Source organism: Chrysochloris asiatica, unplaced genomic scaffold (assembly GCF_000296735.1).
Source record: "Chrysochloris asiatica unplaced genomic scaffold, ChrAsi1.0 scaffold00006, whole genome shotgun sequence".
NCBI classification, from domain to species: domain Eukaryota; kingdom Metazoa; phylum Chordata; class Mammalia; order Afrosoricida; family Chrysochloridae; genus Chrysochloris; species Chrysochloris asiatica.
In genome coordinates this window covers 2,642,088-2,661,975 of record NW_006408524.1, presented here as the reverse complement: position 1 = coordinate 2,661,975, position 19,888 = coordinate 2,642,088, and the positions used below count along the sequence as shown (strand labels likewise).

Sequence of the window (19,888 nt, the reverse complement as noted above, 5' to 3'; positions counted from 1 at the left end):
CTTTTAAGCAGTTTCAACACACTTGATTTTGTTTCCATGCTCTTCCTATTTTTGATATCTAATTTCATAGCATGGTGATCTGAGAAGATGGTTTGTTGTAGTTTGATGTTTTTCAATTTATTGAGACTTGTGTTGTAGCCTAACACATGGTCTTTCTGGAGAACGTTCCAAGTGCACTGGGAAAGAATGTGTATTGTGCTGTTGTTGGGTTGAGTGCTCTGTGTAAATCCATGAAGTCAGTAAATTGATTGTGTTGTTTATATCCTCTGTGTCTTTGCTGAGTCGGTTCCAACTCATAACAAGGTAAGAGAGGAAGACAATGGCTCCTAAAAGGTGCAGTAATTTTCACCTACTTCATGAGTTACAGCAAAAATCAGGAACAATGGGTAACAAATGCCTAGGATGCTTCCTGTATGCTGGGGCCTGGGTGAGACACAAGACTCTGACCAGCGTCTTTATCTGATGATGGCCTGAGGTGCTGGGTGCAGATGAAAATAAATTCTCCATCTCACCTCTGATAAGAAGTAATCCACCTGTGAGTCAGAACTGACTGAATGGCACTAAACAGAAGCATCTAGACAGGCACCTTCAAGGGCAGTGGGTTGATGTTAATGAATGAAACAACTCAGAAAAGGAGGGTGAGAAGGGTGGCACAACACAAAGAATGTCACCAGTGTCACTAAACTATACATGTAGAAACTGCTGTACTGGTGTGGGTTTTACTGTATAAATTTTTTGTTGTTGTTTTTGTTAGGTGCCTTTGAGTTGGTAATAACACAAAGCAAGCTTTTGTAAAACAGAACAAAACACTTCCTGGTTCTACACCAACCTCACAATCATAGGCTAGCCTGGCCATCCTAGCATCTAAGGAGCATTCTGCTTGTACCTCATTCAACACAGATTTCTTTGTTCTTTTGACAGGCAATGGTACTTTTAATATTCTCCTCCAACACCATATGCATTACAGATCATCTGAAGAACAGATTTGATACATTAGATACTAAAGATCGAAGCCCAGAAGAGTTGTAGAATAACATCAAGAACATCATACAGGAAAAAAACAAAGGTCATTGGGATGACAAGAAAAAGGGAAAAGATCAAAATGGTTGTCAGAAAAGACTCTGAAGCTTGCTCTCCAGTGTAGAGATGCTAAAGAATATGGAAGAAATGAGGAGGTAAAAGACCTGAACTGAAAGCTTCAAAGGTCTGCTCAAGAAGACAAAGTCAAATAATAAAAAGAAACGTGCAAAGACCTGGAGTTAGAAAACCAAAAGGAAAAAACACATTCAGTATTTCTCAAGCTAAGGGAACTGAAGAAAAAATTCAAGCCTCAACTTGCAATATTGAAGGATTCTATGGGAAGAATACTGAATGATGCAGAGAGCATCAAAAGAAGATGGAAGGAATACCCAGAGTCACTGTAACAGAGAGAGATGGTTAATATTCAACCATTTGAAGAGGTAGCATATGATCAAGATCCATGGATACTGAAGGAAGAAGTCAAAGTACATTAAAGACACTGGCAAAGAATAAGGCACCGGGAATTGATGGAATATAAATAGAAATCTTTCAACAAACTGATGCAGCACTGGAGGCACTCATTCATCTATGTCAAGAAATATGGAAGACAACTACCTGGCCAACTGACTAGAAGAGATCCATATTTGTGCCTATCCCAAAGAGAGGTGACCTAACGGAATGCTGAAATCATATTAACAATATCATCAATATCGCATGCAAGTAAAATCTTGCTAAAGATAATACAAAACATCTGCAACCACATATTGACAGAAAACTTCCAGAGACTCGAGCCTGATTCATAAGAGGATGTGGAACAAGGGATATCACTGCTGACATCAAATGGATCTTGGCTGAAAGCAGAGAATATCAGAAAGATGTTTACCTATGTTTTATTGGCTACATAAAAGCTTTCATGACAAGCTACGGACAACACTGTGGAGAATGAGTGTTCTGGAATGCTAAATTGTGCTCATGAGGAACCTGTACATAGACCAAGAGGCAGTTGTTCAAACAAAACAAGGGAATGCTGAATGGTTTAAAATTATGAAAAGTGTGTGCCAGGTTTGCATTCTTTCATCATACCTATTCAATCTGTACGCTGAGTTAATATTCCAAGAATCTGGATTATACAAGGAAAAATTTAGTATTAGGATTGGAGGAAGACCCATTAACAACTTGTGACACGCAGATAATACAACCTTGCTTGCTGAAAGTGAGGAGGACTTAAAACACTTACTGATGAAGATCAAAGACCATAGCCTTCAGTATGGATTGCATCTCAATGTAAAGGAAACAAAAATCCTCACCACTGGACCAATAAACAACATTCTTATCAATGGAGAAAAAAGAATGAAGTTGTCAAAGACTTCATTTTGCTCGGATCAACCATCAACATTAATGGAAGCAGCAGTCAAGAAATCAAACAACATAGTGTATGGTTCAAATCTGTTGTACAAGACCTCTTTAAAGTGTTGAAGAGCAAAGACATCAGTTTGAGGACAAAGGTGCACCTGATCCAAGCCATGGTATTTTCAATAACCTCATATGCATGCAAAAGCTGGACAGTGAATAAAGAAGACCATAGAAGAACTGATGCATTTGAGTTATGGTATTGGAGGAGAATATTGAAAGTGTCATGGGCTGCCAAAAGAACCAACAGATCTGTGTTGGAAGAAGTGTTGTCAGAGTGCTACTTGGAAATCAGAATGGCCAGACTTCATCTCTCATACTTCAGACATAGTGTCAGGAGGGACCAATCTTTGGAGAAGGACATCCTGGTTGATAAAGTGGAGAGTCAGCAAAAACAGGAAGACCCCCAACAAAATGGATTAGCACAGTGGCAGCAGCATTTGGGCTCAGGTGTAGCAACGATTGTGAGGTTGGCCTGGGACCAGGCAGTGTTTCATTCCATTAGTGCACAGGATTGCTATGAGTCAGTGCCAACTCAATGGCACCTAACAAATACACCAACAACACAACTCAAATACTTCAATTCTGCTATGGTCTTCTTTATTCATTGTCTAAAATACAATTTGGAAGACAAAAAAAAAAAAGCAATCTACCACCTTTGGGGAGAAAAATTGGAGCACCAGGGAAGCAGGCACTGAGACTATATAACATTCTGGGAGCTTCTGGGATGACAGCTGAGTGCTCTTCATTAACCACACACACACACACACACACACACACACACTGTTTCATATCCTGGGACAAGCCTGGTTCTGGCACCACCAGCCTGGGGGGTTCTGCATTGTAGAAGAGCATTTCCCCCATCCTCATCTCTACGAACCGGGCTGGTCCGTGATAGACAAAACTCACTCACATGGTTGTCTTTCCCGGCACATTTGGCCAGGCTTCTTGAGTGGAACACCTCTTTGAGAACTGAAACACAATTCTCTATCTGCTTCAAGAAACCCCAACCATGCCATTAGACAGCTGTGCTTGTGAAAGGAAGACAGAAGAATGCCTGCCAATCTTGTCATGGGATCTCTCCCTCTCCTCTTACTTGCAATTCTTCTTTTTGTTGACCTAAAGCAAATATCTGGCTCTATCTCTATCCTGCTAATGAGGCGTCAAAAGTCCCACAACTTACACAGCTGAATTCAAATACCTCAGCAGGGGCACAGAACCATTTCTGAGCAAGGGATCTAGAAGCCAGCCCAATTCACTTCCCACAGTTTGCCAGATTCGTTCCTGGTCAACAGCTCGGCTCAGGTTCTTCCCATCAGCTGAACCTCCTTCCAAGGCCCCTACCTCCCAGGCCCACCTGCCTCCACCCTGCATCCCACTCCCTCCTACAAGTGAAGTGTCCAGGGGGCAAACTCAGTGGCTACTTCCTATCCTGCCTGCCTTCCCTGCATCCAACTGATCTCTCCTTTGCAGAACTTGGCATGCTCTCCTCATTTGACTCAGCTTCCTCTCCTCAGAACTGGGGTGCACACACCCAGCCAAACCTCCTCAGAACTAGGGCATATCTATCTGGTACCCCATCATCAGAACCAAAGCACACCCTTCCCACTTTTCTTCCTCAGAACTGGGGAATATCCACCTGATGCCCCTTCCTGTGAACTGGGGCTTGTCTACCTAGAACTCCATTATCAGAACTGGGGCACATTCACCCAGCACTCCCCCCTCAGAATCCAGGTCTGTCCACCCAGCACTGTGGCACATCTGCCTGGCCTGCCTTCTCAGAATCAGGGCATGTCCATCTGACGCCCATTCCTTAGAACAGAGGCACATTCATCCAGTCTCTCTCCTCAGACTGGGGCATCTCCACCAGACACTGCCTCCTCAGAACCAGAGTATATCACCTAGCTCCCTCACCTCAGAACTGGGGAGCATGCACCCAGTATCCCCGCCTCAGAGCAGGGACTCATGTACACATGCTAGCAAGAAGAAAAGGACACAGGAGGGAAGTGGGTCCCTTCTGATCCCAGCCTCTCTGCCTCTCCTGTGGTCTCTACAGTTGGGAGGCTGGCAGCACTCTCGGCCACAATGAGGAGACTCATGCCAGGAGCTAGGGACAGCACGATTCAAAGCCAGTGCTGTTATCATCACCACTGAGGTTGTCCAAGTGCCCTGTCTTGTCACAGGGTAGCTGCAAATGTACACTGGAGTTCACCAAGTACCAAACCAGGGCCAGGTGTGCTGGAGGAATATAAAGGTCCTCAAGTCAGAAACTAAGGCCCTGCCCCCAACAGAACATGGCTTTGTCTTCCTGGCACTAGGAGAGGACACCATGCCCATGTGCCCAACTTGGAGCACAGGAGACACTCTCCCCACCATGCAGCCACAGCAGGGAAACACTCCAGCTGCTCTGTGGACTCTCTTGATTCGGATCAAACCTCAGGGGTCTTAGCCTAGCTCCCACGTGACATAAGCATTGCAGCCCCATTTGCCAATGAGTAAACAGAGGCCTACTGAGGACAAATGACTTGTCCACAGGGGCCAGAGGTGGGGGAGTCTCTCCAGGTGCACCCCTCCTCCCTCCCCCGCTCCCGGGACCTGGCCCAGTTCTGCAGCTTGCCAAGTGCACTGGCTGCACACAGCCGGTGAAGGGGAGGAGCTGGTCAGGAAAAGGCAAAATGGGCCAGCTGGGCCCTGAAGCCATTAAGCACAGCCAGGCATGCAGGGACCGCTGCTTGGTGCCTCTGTGTCCCCACCAGAGAGCCTGTCACTAGGCACCAGGTGGTCAGAGCCCAGAACACTGACCTGCTTCTCATTCTCATCCTCCAGGCTCAGCCTCTCCTCAATGTAGTTTCGGGCCAGCAGGAAGGCCTTCCTCTGGCATCGCTCAGTCAAAATCCGCACAAAGGCCCCAGACACGTTCACGCTGACAAAGAGCAAGGTGTTGGCTCCGAGCTAGAGGGAGAGGAGGCACAAACACAGAGTGAACAGAGCTGACCCAGGACACACAGTTAATACTCCTGGCTCCACACAACCTACCCGAGGAATAAACCACACCGAGTATCTGTCATCTCAGGACACGCTAGCTGGCCATGAGCATGAAACCTGCGCCCTGCTGCCCATGGCCCATACTCTAGGCTCTACGGTGGCCTCCCTCTGTCTGTCCAGGCCAGCTGTACAAAAACGACCATGGAACAGAACTTGATAGTATAAACCTCTGTTGTTAAATGCCATCAAGTCAGTTCTGATCATACGGACTCTGTATAGAATCACCAACATTGCAATCAGCAACAGCAATACATACAAATGTAAAAAAGGAGCTGTTTTCACCGAGGCTAAGTGAAATGCGTTAGAAAGAGTTAATGGAGGTGAGTTACAAAAAAAAAAACAAAACAAATGGGAGATTTGGGTGTGTACAGAACACCTGCAAAGAAACTTAGAAGTCTGGAAGGTCTCTGCTTGGTCTTTAAGTTCTCTTTCCCTTCTCAAGAAAAAGAAACTAGAAATGAGTTTGGCTGAGGAAGTTCTCGAGGAGTTCTGCCCAGTGGACTTGCTTCAAAAGCTCGATGGGACAGGATCTGGGTTCAAGTTACAGTGACAGACTTAAGGTACAGAGTGCTTGTCCTGATTCCCTGCTTTAACTGGGAACCCTCCACCCTACCACAGCCCCACAGAACGGGGAATGTGCATCTTTACCGAAAACCCCACCCACCATACCAGGTCACTCTTACTGGGCCACCTCACGTCAGGGAGGAGCTGAGACAAGAATGCAGGTGTCCACTGTCAGGCTCTTTCCCCAGTTGCTCCCACAGTGCCTGTCTCGCCCCCATACAGCCTTTCTCTGATCTCGCAAGTTCTCATGGATCCCAGGGCCAGAGTGTAGCAGAAGACACCTCCCATGGATGTTGCGGTACCTTGCATTTACTTGATATGCCTTTGATATCCAAAGTCTTCTTAATTCCCACCAAGTGGTTGGGTGTTGTTATCAAGTGCCATCAAGTCAGTTCCGACTCATATTGACTCTGTGTAGGGTTTCCAAGGAGCAGCTAGTAGGTTTGAACTGCGGACCTTGTGGTTTGCAGTCCCGTGCTGATCCTATAGCACCACAGCAGGTTGGGTGGGACCATGCAAATGAGGTGTACAGGACTCTGAGGCTCGGATTGGTTAGTTTCACCCTCTAGCTAGATGTAAAAGAGCCATCTCAGCAGCAGGAACAGAGGACCCAGGACCCTCCAGAAGGAAGAGCATGAGTGAAGCATGAGAAACAGCAAGAGTAGGGGCGGTGACCAGGACAGGCAAAGAGGCTCCAAGCTCTAGGCCTACAGACAGAGCAAAACTGAGTTTCTTCGGGCAGGAGACTGGCTTCAACAACGTGCCCTTTGGACATTCGAGGACTGGCTAAAAGAACTTTATAACGCATGCTAGAACAGGGCACAGGCCAAGGGACCACACGGCTGAGAGACCGAAGACAAGAGTGAGGTGTGCCTGCAGTCTGGCAGACAAGAGGCAATCCTGACTGCAGAACTGCTGCGTCCTGAGGTGATTTGGATCCTGAATTGTACCCTGCTCACCTCCCTAAGAAACCCTATAATTCTGAATATCGTTATGAGTGCTATATGGCCACTGCAGTGGCTTATAGAACCCTGAGGTGAAGCAGGGACTATGTGGGAGGGGTGGTTGGTGTCAGAATAGGGTAAAGAGGGCTGTAGGGTGGGCGCGTGTCTGACCCCCGCTTCACAGGAGGCCTGGGACTGCTTTTAAGTTTGATTCTCTTGCATTCTTGTGAAGCCAGGGCAAGTCAGTCACGGTCCATATAAATTTTCACAGGTGTCAACCGATCTGCCACACACAACCCAGATGCACTCACAAACATTTCAAATGGCAACTCCAAGATTAGAGAGGTGGTACGTCTGATTGTTGTTGTTGTTAGGTGCCATCGAGCTGGTACCGACTCATAGCAATCTTATGCACAGCAGAACAAAACACTGCCTGATCCTGGGCCAACCTCACTATTGTTGTCACATTGAGCCCACTGATACTGCCACTTTGCCAGTCCATCTCACTGAGGGTCTTCCGCTTTTCTCTGACCCTCCACCTTACCAAACATGATACCCTTCTCCAGTGACTGGTCCCTCCTGACAATATGTCCGAAGTATGAGAGCCAAAGTTTGGCCATCCTGGCCTCAAAGGAGCAATCTGGTTGTACTTCTTCCAACACAGATCTGTTGGTTCTTTTGGCAGCCCATGGCACTTTCAATATTTTCCTCCAACACCATAACACAAATGCATCAATTCTTCTACGGTCTTCCTTATTCACTGTCCAGCTTTTGAATGCACATGAGGTTACTGAAAATATCATTGCTTGGGTCAGACGAACCTTAGTCCTCAAGCTGACATCTTTGCTCTTTAACACTTTAAAAGGGTCTTGTGCAGCAGATTTGTCTAATGCAGTATGTCGTTTGATTTCTTGACTGCTGCTTCCATGAATGTTGATGGTTGCTCTAAGAAGCATGAAGTCTTGACAACTTCAATCTTTTCTCCGTTGATGAGAATGTTGTTTACTGGTCCAATGGTGAGGATTCTTGGTTTCTTTACATTGAGATGTAATCCATACCGAAGGCTGTGCTCTTTGATATTCATCAGTAAATATTTTAAGTCCTCTTCACTTTCAGCAAGCAAAGTTGTATCATCTGCATATCGCAAGTTGTTAATGAGTCTTCCTCCAATCCTGATGCCACGTTTTTCTTCATATAACCCAGCTTCTCAGATTATTTGTTCAGCATACAGTTTGAATAAGTATGGTGAAAGAATACAATCTGTCAAACATCTTTCTTAATTTTAAACCATTCAGTGTTTCCATGTTCTATTGAAACAACTGTTCCTGGTCTGTGTTTAATGTATCAATTCTGTTCTTCAGATGATCTCTAAATTCAGGTGGGATATATTCAAGGTCATATTTTGGCTCTCGTGGACTTGTTTTCATTTTCTTCAGCTTTAGTTTGAATTTACATATGAGTAATTGACGGTCTGTTCCATAATCTGTCCCTGGCCTTGTTTTGACTGATGATCTGGATATGTTCTTTTTGACAATGAATGCAATACCATTCCTCTTCAATTTGTCATTCCCATAAACCATGTGATTGTCAGATTCAAAATGGCCAATACCAGTCCATTTCAGCTCACTAATGACTAAGATATTGATGTTTATGCGTTCCATTTCATTTTTGACAATTTCCAATTTTCCTTGAGTCATATTTTGTACATTCCGTGTTCTGATTTTTAAAGGATGCTTACAGTTGTTTCTCTTCATTTTGAGTTGTGCCCCATCAGCAAATGACGGTCCCATGGGCTTTTCTCCCACAGGCTTTACTCCATTTGCATCATCACGATCAGCTCTACTTTGAGGAGGCAGCTCTTCCCCAGTTGCCTTTTGAGTGCCTTCCAACCTGAGGGGCTCATTTTCTGGCACTATATCTGACAGTGTATCTCTGTATTCGTTAGGTTTTCAGGGACTAAATATTCGAAAGCAGTTCGTCACTCCTTCTTCCTAGTCTGTCTTCATCTGGAAGCTCATCTGAAACCTGTTCACCATGGGTGACCCTGCTGGTATTTAAAATACCAGTGGCATAGCTTCCAGAATCACAGCAACTCACAAGCCACCACAGTACAACAAACTGACAGACGAGTGGTGGGCATGTCTGATTAAGCCCACACATTTCCACAGTTTTCTATGTAATAGAAACCTGCAGGTCCGACCACCACCATTTCTCCATGGAGAGTCAGAAACACAGCCCAATCCAACTGCACACCATACACAGAGATGTGCAACATCAACATGTGGAAAGTACAGTATGAACAGTGGGAGGAAGAGCTGCAACCCACTGTGGAAAGCCTCTCAGTCGTAAAGGAGGTGGAGGTGGTAGGAGGGGGGTGGGCACCTGGGTTAGGCAGGGAAACCCACATCACCTGGACATGTCTGGGTGAAGGCCAGGGACAGTGGGAGCGTAAAGAACAGGCAACTGATGGCAGACTTAGGAAGAGGAGAGCAGCTTTGGCCACACAGATGACAAGTTGTTGGGCTTGAGGTCCATGGGGGAGCCACAGATGCACCCCTCAAGGAGCTGAAAACCCAGGACTCTGGTCAATGGGTGAGTGGCAGAGCCTGAAGGAGTCAACTCAATAGCTGTTCTTAGGAGATGACAGCTGGAGTGAACAATGGAGACCACGGGAGACCTTCTAGCACTGTGGACAGCCATGGGGTTGCCACTCTACCTCTGTGGCTCTCCATGCTTGCGCTCCGCATAGCAAAGATGAGGGTGACACACCTCTGATACCATACACACGTGTCCCAGATCCTGACCCTTCCCTCTAGTGTTCTGGAAGCCTCCTTCTGAGTTAGTAGCCATCTGAAACACACAAGACCTTGGTGCTCACGCAGGCCCACAGTTATGACACAGAGGCAGGGTTTGAGGTTGAGCCGGGTGTCTCATCTGCCCATGCGCACTCAGCCCTTCCACAGTCCTACAGCGCCTGTCCACCCACCTCTCTGGACTGAAGGGCTAAGGCTTCCACTGCCACCTCTCTTCAGGGCAGAGCTGAAGTGGCATGTTGTGTGCCCTGGGACCTGCACTAGGTCCTAGAGATCAGGGAGTTAGTTTCCAGACTGTAACCAACCAGCTACCTGTCTCTGGGAATAATTTCAGACCAATCTGCTTTTTATAACATTTGCCTGGTGGGTGATGGAACACTAGCATATATGGAATGAGAAACTGAAGACTTAAAAGAGTCAATATTTAAATATGTACTTGCTGTTGCTGTTGAGTGCCACTGAGTCGGTTCCAACCCATAGCGAATATGTACTGAGCTCAGTTAAAATGCCCACGGCACAGAGAGGCTACGTTCTTAAATAATCAACTAATCATAGTGAATCATCGGCTGCACTGGATGGGTGTTGGCTCTGGAGGCCTGGTGGAGAGGCCGCTGGTCTAAGTGTCCTGGACGGTCAGTCAGTGTGAGACTGTAACAACTGCAGTTGTCCCCCCCCCCACTGAGGACCCAAGATATGTATGACTACAGCAATGCTACTACAACTCTTGACGCATCTCAACCAGCCACAGAAGAAGCCAAGTCCAATTCTCAGGAGTCTACCATGACTCAAGAATCTCCCAAAAATTCAGCAGCAGAAATCGCAGTAACTAGTAATGGAGAGCTTGATGAATCTCATTAAGCACGCCTTTAACATGGGTTTGAAACGTTCACTGACAGCCAGTCTTAGTCTCTCAGACACCCACCCACATTACATCCCATGGCTTTGGCAATACCAAAGAAGGAGTTATTGAAGCAGGAGCACTTCAAGGTGGTCAGAGAACACGGACAAAAAGTGGACCAATTACTCCAGCAGATGAAATTTTAAATCCTTCAATGGGAAAATCTGAACGTGTTAGAAAATGGAGTGTGAACACCTACCAGTGCCCCCAACAAATTATCTCCGAGAAGCTAGGCTGTCACTCAAGGACTGTGGACCTTCACTGGAAGCTCAGACTGATATAAGAGATAATTAGAAAAAAATATGAAAATGTTCTCAAACTGGCCTAGACACTGTCTACACAGCTTTTCCAGATGGTGCATACACAAAGGCAACTTGGAGATGCATTTGCTGACCTGAGTTTGAAGTCACTAGAACTCCGTGAAGAATTTGGTACAAAGCAGATATCCAAAAACTGTTGGCTACAGATGGAGAGACTCTTCCTGGGGCTATGACTTTTTTCATTGCCAGGGTGAACACTTTGGTGAATAAACTATTGACGACACCTTAATGACCGTGAAACAGTATGAAAGTGTCAGGATTGAATATGATGCATATCGAACTGATTTAGAAGAACTGAAATTTGGACCACGTGATGCAAGCACTCTGCCAAAGATTGAGCAGTCAGAACATCTGTTCTATGCACATAAGGAAAAACATGATAAAATGTGCAATGACGTTTCTATCCAATTGAAATTTCTAGAACAAAATAAGGCGAAAGTATCACACAATCCAGTTGGTCCTTTTCCGCAACACCGTTGCCACTTACTTTGCTGAGTATCAGAAGCAGCTTGAACAGACACTTAAACAGTTCCATATCAAATTGAAAACTCATGGAATGGATGCCCCATCTTGGCTTGAAGAACAGTAATCACAGCTGAGGGGGAAGGCCCATTGCTATATTTGTACATACACCTGATAAGAATTAAGTAGAGTTGGGGGTTAGTGGGGTGGAATGACAATCACTGTAGTGATTCTTGCACAAACAGCTTTAATTTTTCCCTTTTCATACTGTAATAATTGAACTGTTAAATTGGGTGGGAATATGGGTGGTTTAATGTAAATATAATACCGATAATCCAGACACAATAATTTTCCTTTTTGAGAAATCTTTTTGTATGGGGAGGGTTAATGGCTATTTCTGTAGCTCGAAGACATCTAATATAGATTTGCACTGATAAGAGAAAATTTCAAGGTTTTAGGTCCCAGAAATGAGGGCCAGTTGTAACTTTTCCAAAGGAAGGTTTACATGATTTATAGGAACAGTTGGTATTTTATATGTGAGTATATTAAACATCTTGAAGAGATTCATTTTCATGTATTGTCTTAGAGAAGAGGAAACTATTTTACAGAGTAAAGCTATGTGGTGTTTCTGCAGCATCCACACAAAGACTCTGCTGTGGAGCTGAGTTGTGGAGTCCTGGCACATGCCTTTTTAAAAAATGAATCTGTACCATTGTAAGTTTGTTTCAACTTTTTTTACAGACACAGGAATCACACTGTCATTTTGTGAGGTTTGTAAGCTGATGCATCTGCGCTGCCCAAAGTCGTTGTGTGGTTATGTTAGCAATTTCTTTTGATTCACAATGAAACTTCTTTGGCAGGTGGATTTAAGAATAGAGATTCTTCACAGTTTCTAGAGTAGAAGTCTGAGCTTAGAAAGTTCATTTTTGGGTGAATTCCATTTTGTTAGAATTGAATTTCCTGGACAGCTTTCATTGACTTCCATATGTAACAATATCATTTAAACCTTAAATCACAGATAAGTCCCTTCTCAGATACCGTAATTCTTGTTCAACCATTGTACATAGCCATAAAGACACCCCTTTCAAATAATGTTTGATGTGTCTGCTCTTCGCTTAGAAAAGAGCACTGTGTATAAATGTGGGGTCTCTTTGTACTCGTTAAACCACATTTAAAGTTCATGGTGAAATGAACTTATTTTGAGTTTGCTTCTTTTGTTCTTCTGAATTCCTTTTGAGGAATGGAAACTGGATGGTTGTTTTTTTATTTTGATAATGAAAAGGTAATGGAGACCAGTATGGTGGGGACGGGAAAGGCCAGTGCTGTTTCAATTACTGAGCAGTGTTGATTGGCTTGTGGTCGGCTCGGCCACTGTGTGGTTCTGTCAGCGGTTTAATCTTTATTAAATGTAAGATTAATTTTTGTCACATAAATTAATATTTTGAGAGTTCTCTCTTTACCTGGTCATTTCTTTTGTGTTGAAATGGGCTACATAATATTACCATTATACACAATTTTTGTGGATTGTAAGATTTGTAATATATGTTCAAGTGCCTTTTAGCTGGCTTTTTAATTAATATGCCTGGTTTCAATGCTTAATACAATGTAATGTGATCATTAACCATAATCCTACTTTAAATCATTCCCTCTTGTATATTTGTACTCTGAGAGAGCCTTATTTGATTCTTGGGATAGTTCATTGACATTCTCCAAACGCACATCTGATGTGACTTTTATATTCTTATTAAAAGTATTCGGACCTGCTTCTTCTCATCCCACAGACACTGCAATCCAGCACTTCTAACACATCAAGCTGTGTTGGAGCACATCCCTGAGGCAGGGATCGGGGCTCCCCTGAGTTGGCACTAGCCATGAAGTATGCAGGTGCTAACAGCGCCCCTCAAGAACTCGAGCTGGTGGGCAGTTGCTTCATGCTGCCATTTAGGTGCCTACTCATAGAGACTCTACACACACGGCCCAGCCCCACGCCACCCTCCTAATTGTTATGTTTATGTTGTTTTTGTTGCTGTCCCTGTGTCAGGCCAGACTTCCTGCACACCTGCCTCCCTCCACACGCCAAACTCACTGGGAGGTAGGCCTTAGGGCTACAGCGGGAGAGAGAGGAGTTTGCAGGGGGGTGTGATGTGGCTGGGGGCTAGGGGTGGGGTAGCAGCAGGGGCAGAGGGGGCACAGCAGAAGACCCCATAAATTAGACAGGGCTGGCACAGAGACCAGAGGGGACTGGAAGGGTGGGACCATGGGTGGCCCAGGTTAGGCCTTCGTGTCCCTCTCTCCCACCTTGTGGGACTACATGCACCCTGGTTCTCTGCTGCCCATGGAGCTGGCCAAGGCCACTACACCATGAACTGGGATGTCCTGTCCCTCCAGTGCCTGCTGGGCTATCGCCTCCCTCTTTTGTGACCTAGGGCCACTGGTCTGGGGTATGACCAGCCCCCTCTTCACTGCGCCCACTCTAAAACCATTGTTTCATTATTCCCGGACACTGGTCACACTTCCAATCACCCCACTGTGAGCCCCAGAGGCTTGTCTCCTGCCTTCAGGGAGCTCAGAGCCGAGACTTCCCACCAACACTACTGGGCCTGACCCAGGGTCGGTCTCTCTCTCTCTTTAACATTCATGCACCAGGAAGCACACCCCAGCTAGCCTTCACAGGTGTGGTGCATTGACAAGTCCTCACAATAACCCTCAGGGGTGATGACTAGGTTCTTAGGTGCCTTTGAGTAGGTTCCACATCATAGCAACCTTATGCACAGCAGAAGGAAGCACTGCCTGGTCCTACACCATCCTCACAATTATTAGGGTTAAGCTCATTGCTGTTGTCACTGTGCCAATCCCTCTTGTTGGCAGTCTTCCTCTCTTTCGCTAGCTCTCCACTTTGATGTCCTTCTCCAGGGACTGGTCCCTCCTGATAACATGTCCAAAGTATGAGATGTGAAGTCTTACCATCCAGGTCTCTCTGGAGCATTCTGGCTATAGTTCTTTCAGGAGAGATTTGATTCTTCTTCTGGAAGACCACGGTACTTTCAATATTCTTCTTCAACACGTTGACTCAAATGTGTCATTTCTGCTCTAGTCTTCCTTATTCATTGTCCAAATTCCACAAACATACAGAGCTACTGAAAATACTGTGGCTTGGATCAGGTGTGCCTTAGTCTTCAAATTGACATCTTTGCCATTGAACACTTGATAGAGGTCTTGTGAAGCAGGTTTGCCTTATGCAATACATTTGATTTCTTAACTGCTGTTTCCATGAATGTTGATGGTGAATCCAAGCAAAATGAAATCTTTGCCAACTTCAGTGGTTACCCCCATATTGCAGATGGGAATGGGGGCAGAGGTGGAGGAATGTGCTGGGTCTCCACTGTTGCCCTGCACACCTCACCTCAGCACCCTTCCACAACAACCCTCCACGAAGCCCCCACTTTGGCCAGCCCCCATTGTTCCAGCCCAGCCACCATCTTCATTCCCTTGTATTCTTTCTCTGACTCGTCTCCAGCTTAAACCCCATGGTTTTGCATCTGAAGGGCTCCTCGTCCACTCTGCAGAATGTGCTCAGTAAAACTATGAGTCTGGTCACACCAACTCCACTCCTCGGCAGTTTCTGACAGAGTCCAGAGAGTTCATGAAAGAAAGTCCTGGCAATGTGCTTTCAAACCAGTCTTGAAAACTCTGTAGAGCACAGCTTTACACAAGGGGTTGACATGAGCCAGAACCAACTGAATGGCAGTGGGCTTCATTGTTGGTTTTGACCACAGCGCCAAAAACTTAGAAAGACGGAAAAAGAGCCACGTGCAATCGTGCATGCAAAATGGGTATGGAGGCCATATCTGACTTCCTCCGACTTCATAAGGGGAAAGAGAACCATACTCAAAGTCAGCCCAGTGCTTATTCCTGTTCCACACGCCTCCCCACTTCAACCTCCTTTATACTATTTTGACATCAACTACCTCTCCCATTAGCCCTGAAGAAATCTGGTAGACAGTTACCTGGCCAGCCAATTGGAAGAGAACCATATCTGTGCACACATCAAATAGAGGTGACTCAACAGAATGCGGGTATCATCAAACAATTATCATTAATATTACATGCAAGTAAAATTTTGCTGAAGATAATTCAAAAAAAGTTGCAACAGTACATCGAGAGAGAACTGCCAGAGGTTCAAGCTGGATTCAAAAGAGGCCATGGAATGGGTGACATCAGAGGAATCTTGGTTGAAAGCAGAGAATACCAGAAAGTTGTTCACTTGTGTTTTATTGACTATGCAAAGCTTTTTGACTATGTAGATCACAACAAACTTTGGATAACATTGAAAAGAATGGGCACTGCAGACTACATAATTATGCTCATGAGGAACCTGTGCACATACCAAGAAGCAGTTGTTAGAACAAGTTTAAATATTGAATAGTTTAAAATGATGGAAGTTTAAAAAATTAATTAAATTTAAAAATTAGGGAAGTTGTGCACCAGGATTGTATCCTTTCACCAAATGTATTTCACCTATAAACGGAGCAAATAATCTGATAAACTGAATTATATGAAAAACATGTGGCATCAGGATTGGAGGAAGACTCAGTAACAATCTGCAACATGCAGATGATGCAATCTTGCTTGCTGAAAGCAAAGAGGACTTAAAATACTTACTGATGAAGATCAAAGACTAAAGCCTTCAGTATGGGTTGTCCCTCAATGTAAAGAAACCAAAAGTCCTCACCACTGTAGCAATTGATAACATCATGATAAATTGAGAAAAGACTGAAGTTGTCAAAGACTCACAGAAGCAGCAGTCAAGAAATCCAATGGCATATTACATGGGGCAAATCTGCTGCACAAGACCTCCTTAGAGTGTTCAAAAGCAAAGATAGTTTGAGGACTAAAATGTACCTGACTTCTTGTTAAGTGCTGATAAGTTGATTCCAACCCATAGCGACCCTGTATAGGGTTTCCAAGGAACAGCTGGTAAGCTTGAACCACCAACCTTGTAGTTCAAATGACTTTGCAGTCTGACACATCTGACTTAAGCCATGTATTTCAATTGTCTCATATGCATATCCAAAGTTAGTCAACAAATAATCAAGATCGGAAAAGAATCAATGCATTTGAATTATGGTGTTGGAGAAGGATATTATAAGTACCATGGACTGCCAAAAGAACAAACCAATCTGGTTGGATAAAGTACACTCAGAGGGTGATGTGACTCTTTGTCTCTCCTACTTTGGTCATGTTATCAGAAGGGACCAATCCCTGGAGAAAGATACCATGTTTGGTACAGTGAAGAGTCAGCGAAAAAGAAGCTTCCCAATGAGATGGATTGGCAGGGACAGCAGGTACAGGCTCAACAACAACAATTGTGAGAATGGTACAGAGCCAGGCGGCATTTCTTTCTGTTGTGCATAGCATTGCTCTGAATTGGAACTAACTCAATGACACCAACAGCACCAACAGTCCCTCCCCACAGCCTTCTTACTTCTCTGCTGGGTTCAATAATTCCTTGCAATGACCACACAGTACTCTCAGACATTATTCATGATTACGGGGTTTATTAGGAAGTGGACAGGGTACAATTCTGGATCAGAAACAACTCAGAATACAGCAGTTTTCTGCTGTCCTGCAGGCCTAATCTGCCCTTGTCCTCTCAGCCATTCAGCCCCTTGGCCTGTCTTCTTGGGCAAGTGTTACAAAATTCCTCTAGCACTGTCTGTAAATGTCCAAAGGCAACATTCTGTAAGACAGGAGGCTGGCTTCTCTGAAGGTGAGTGGTGTAGCAAGGATGTGCAAAGAGTTTGGCTCCAGCGTTTGGAATTAGGAGAGAGAGATAAATGCTCATACAATGAGCTCCCAGTTTTGCCTCACAAATCAGCAAAAACGAAGGCATGTGGTTTCACCTCCAGAGCTAGAGTGGCCACCTGCTGGAAGTAGCTATGGGTCTACTCAGTCCATGGGCCAGAAAGCCCACTGCTCTCTCTCTCTGTTGCTTCCTCTGTGGCCATCACTTTTCCAGATAAGACATCTCAGGTTCCGCTCATGGCTCTTCTTTCTCAGTGGTCCTGGGATTCACTATTCCTACTTCTGAGATGGTTCTTTTTAGACCTAGGAGGATGGCAAAACTAACCAATCCCTGTGTTAAGAGTTCTGTACACCCTATTTGCATGGTCCCACCCAATCATTAAGTATTAAAAGTACCAAGGACTGCCAAAACAACAAACAGATATGTTATAAAAGAAATACAGCACAGTGCTCCTTGGAGGCCATCTTGGCCAGACTTCGTCTCTCATACTCTGGACATATTATCAGGAAGGACCAATCCCTGGAGAAGGACATCATGTTTGGTAAAGTGGAGAGTCAGAGATAAAGAGGAAGACCCCCAGAGAGATGGATTAGCATCAAAGGGCTCAAGCGTGGCAATGATTATGAAGTTGGCCCAGGACCGGCCAGTGTTTCGTTCTGTTGTGCATAGGGTTGCTATGAGTTGGTACCAACTTGATGGCACCTAACAACAACAACCCAACCATTTGGTGAAAAATAGGAGGACCATGAAAGAATAGCCATTATTCACTAAACCACAACACCCCTTACCACCCCTAGCCATGTTAGTCTATATTTCTTTCCTTGTTGGTATGCTAACCACAAGATCAGCAGTTCAAATCTACCAGCCACCTGGTAGGAGATAAAGGAGGCTTCCTCCCATAAAGGCTGACAGTCTCAGAAACCCTATACTATGAGTCAGAATTGCCTCGGGGGCAGTGGGTCTGGCTTTCTGGCTTGGGTACATGAAGGAGCAGGTACAATCAGACCCCGCTGCTCGGATGAGCTTACACCACAAACATTTTCTGGAGGTAGCAGGTTTACAGAACCACCTTTTAGTGACCACATGTGACTTCAATGGATAGACGCAGCACCCTTAACATAACTATGACCTTACAATCATAGCATCGTGCCCCTATGAGCAGTACCTGTCTGTGACAGAACCCTCTGGAGGTGACCTCTTGGCATTCAAATTACAGCCTGAGCCACAATTAGTACTTGAGGTCAGAGTATCAGTACCCATCAACTGTCCCTCATTCCGAAACACACTTCATCAATTGTCCTGCCCTTAAATGAGCTGGTCCACACCCTCAGGCACTCCCAGGGGACAGCCCAGGGAGCTCTGGAGATGAGCTCACATGCTTTCATTTTTGCTTATACTGAGAACTTGTTAAATGAGCAATTCTTTCACACCCCTAATCCTAAACACTGAAGCAAACCTGTCTTCACTCCTCCTCACCTGCACCAGGCCCTTTTCAGCACTACTGTGCAAGCCATGCCTGCCACAAGCCCCTCTCCCCTGCTGCCTGACCGGCACCCTCCCCCAGGCCTTCTCAGAGGCACCATTCAGGCACAGGGGGGTGAAGCTTGCCACACTGCCCTTAAACTTCCCAGGTCTTCTAAAACATGACAGGGAGCTCTGTGGGAACGGGAACAGTGTGTCAGGTCTGTGTCCACTCGACTCAACACTGAGGCTTCTCAGCTGGCATGCATGCTCACTGGCATGTGTATACATGCTCTTGACCCCTGCTGATCAAGTAAGGCATCAGCAGAGTGTACAGGGATGGGAGGCGTGGTCACACATGCTAACAAATGAAAGCCTTCAGACTGCAGGTATCACGGAGTCACCGAGGCTGGGAGGAGGGCTGCGCCACACGCAAGAGACCAAATTGTAAATAAGCAGGGAGGCTGGTAAGACGCCAGAGGCTGGTAATAACCAGAGATCATTAATCAAAAGCCTATGTCACAGCAGAGGCGAGGACACAGAGACAGAGCAGCTCTAAGCCATGGCCTGAGTACAGCTGTATGCCTGTGGGCAGTGGGTTGGCTTTTAGAATATGCCCTGAGGACATTTAAATGAATATATTTGTGTTTTGCCTGTGTACATCAAATATTTTTGCTTTGCTCACTTGTGAACTATAGGAGGTCACTGGGGAGCCACATGGAGGAAGTAGGATACCTGTGGTTGCAGGGAGGGGATTGTAATCACTGAGATGAACAGAGTATAATTTGTTGAATGTCAAACTGATGATCTTGCCTGTAAACATTCACTCAATTCACAATGAAAGGTTAAAAAAACAAACCAAAAGGCTCCATCATGCAGGCCCTGGGCCGGGGTCTAGTACACAGTGAAGCTCTCCATTTGGTGGCGTCCTCCCGCTATGAAGGAAGAGTACCAACAGCCAGAAGCACAGAGATCTGAGCACTCTCAGGCCCTCAGGAGCAAGGCCCACCATATTCACCAACAAAGGTGAGGTCAGAAGTCACGAGGCCAGGACATAACTCCAGGTCCCGTGTTGCTACAGGCTGTGCCTCTTGAATCTGGGCACCGCAGTGGGTGCATCACGGCCACCCACCGTGCAGGGGGAC

At 45.4% G+C, this 19,888-nt stretch overlaps 1 protein-coding gene and 1 pseudogene across 1 annotated transcript in view; one reads left to right on the top strand and one right to left on the bottom strand.

Annotated features, from left to right (window-relative positions):
- The window catches only part of ADCY1 (adenylate cyclase 1 (brain)), a 274,296-nt gene that overhangs the window by 211,116 nt on the left and 43,292 nt on the right, over positions 1 to 19,888 (bottom strand). Inside the window, exon 2 of the mRNA XM_006832260.1 lies at positions 5,233 to 5,382. Within this exon, the coding sequence (XP_006832323.1) occupies positions 5,233 to 5,382 (150 nt within the window). The remainder of the gene's footprint in view (positions 1 to 5,232; positions 5,383 to 19,888) is intronic.
- Positions 10,577 to 11,603, top strand: LOC102833166 (annotated as a pseudogene).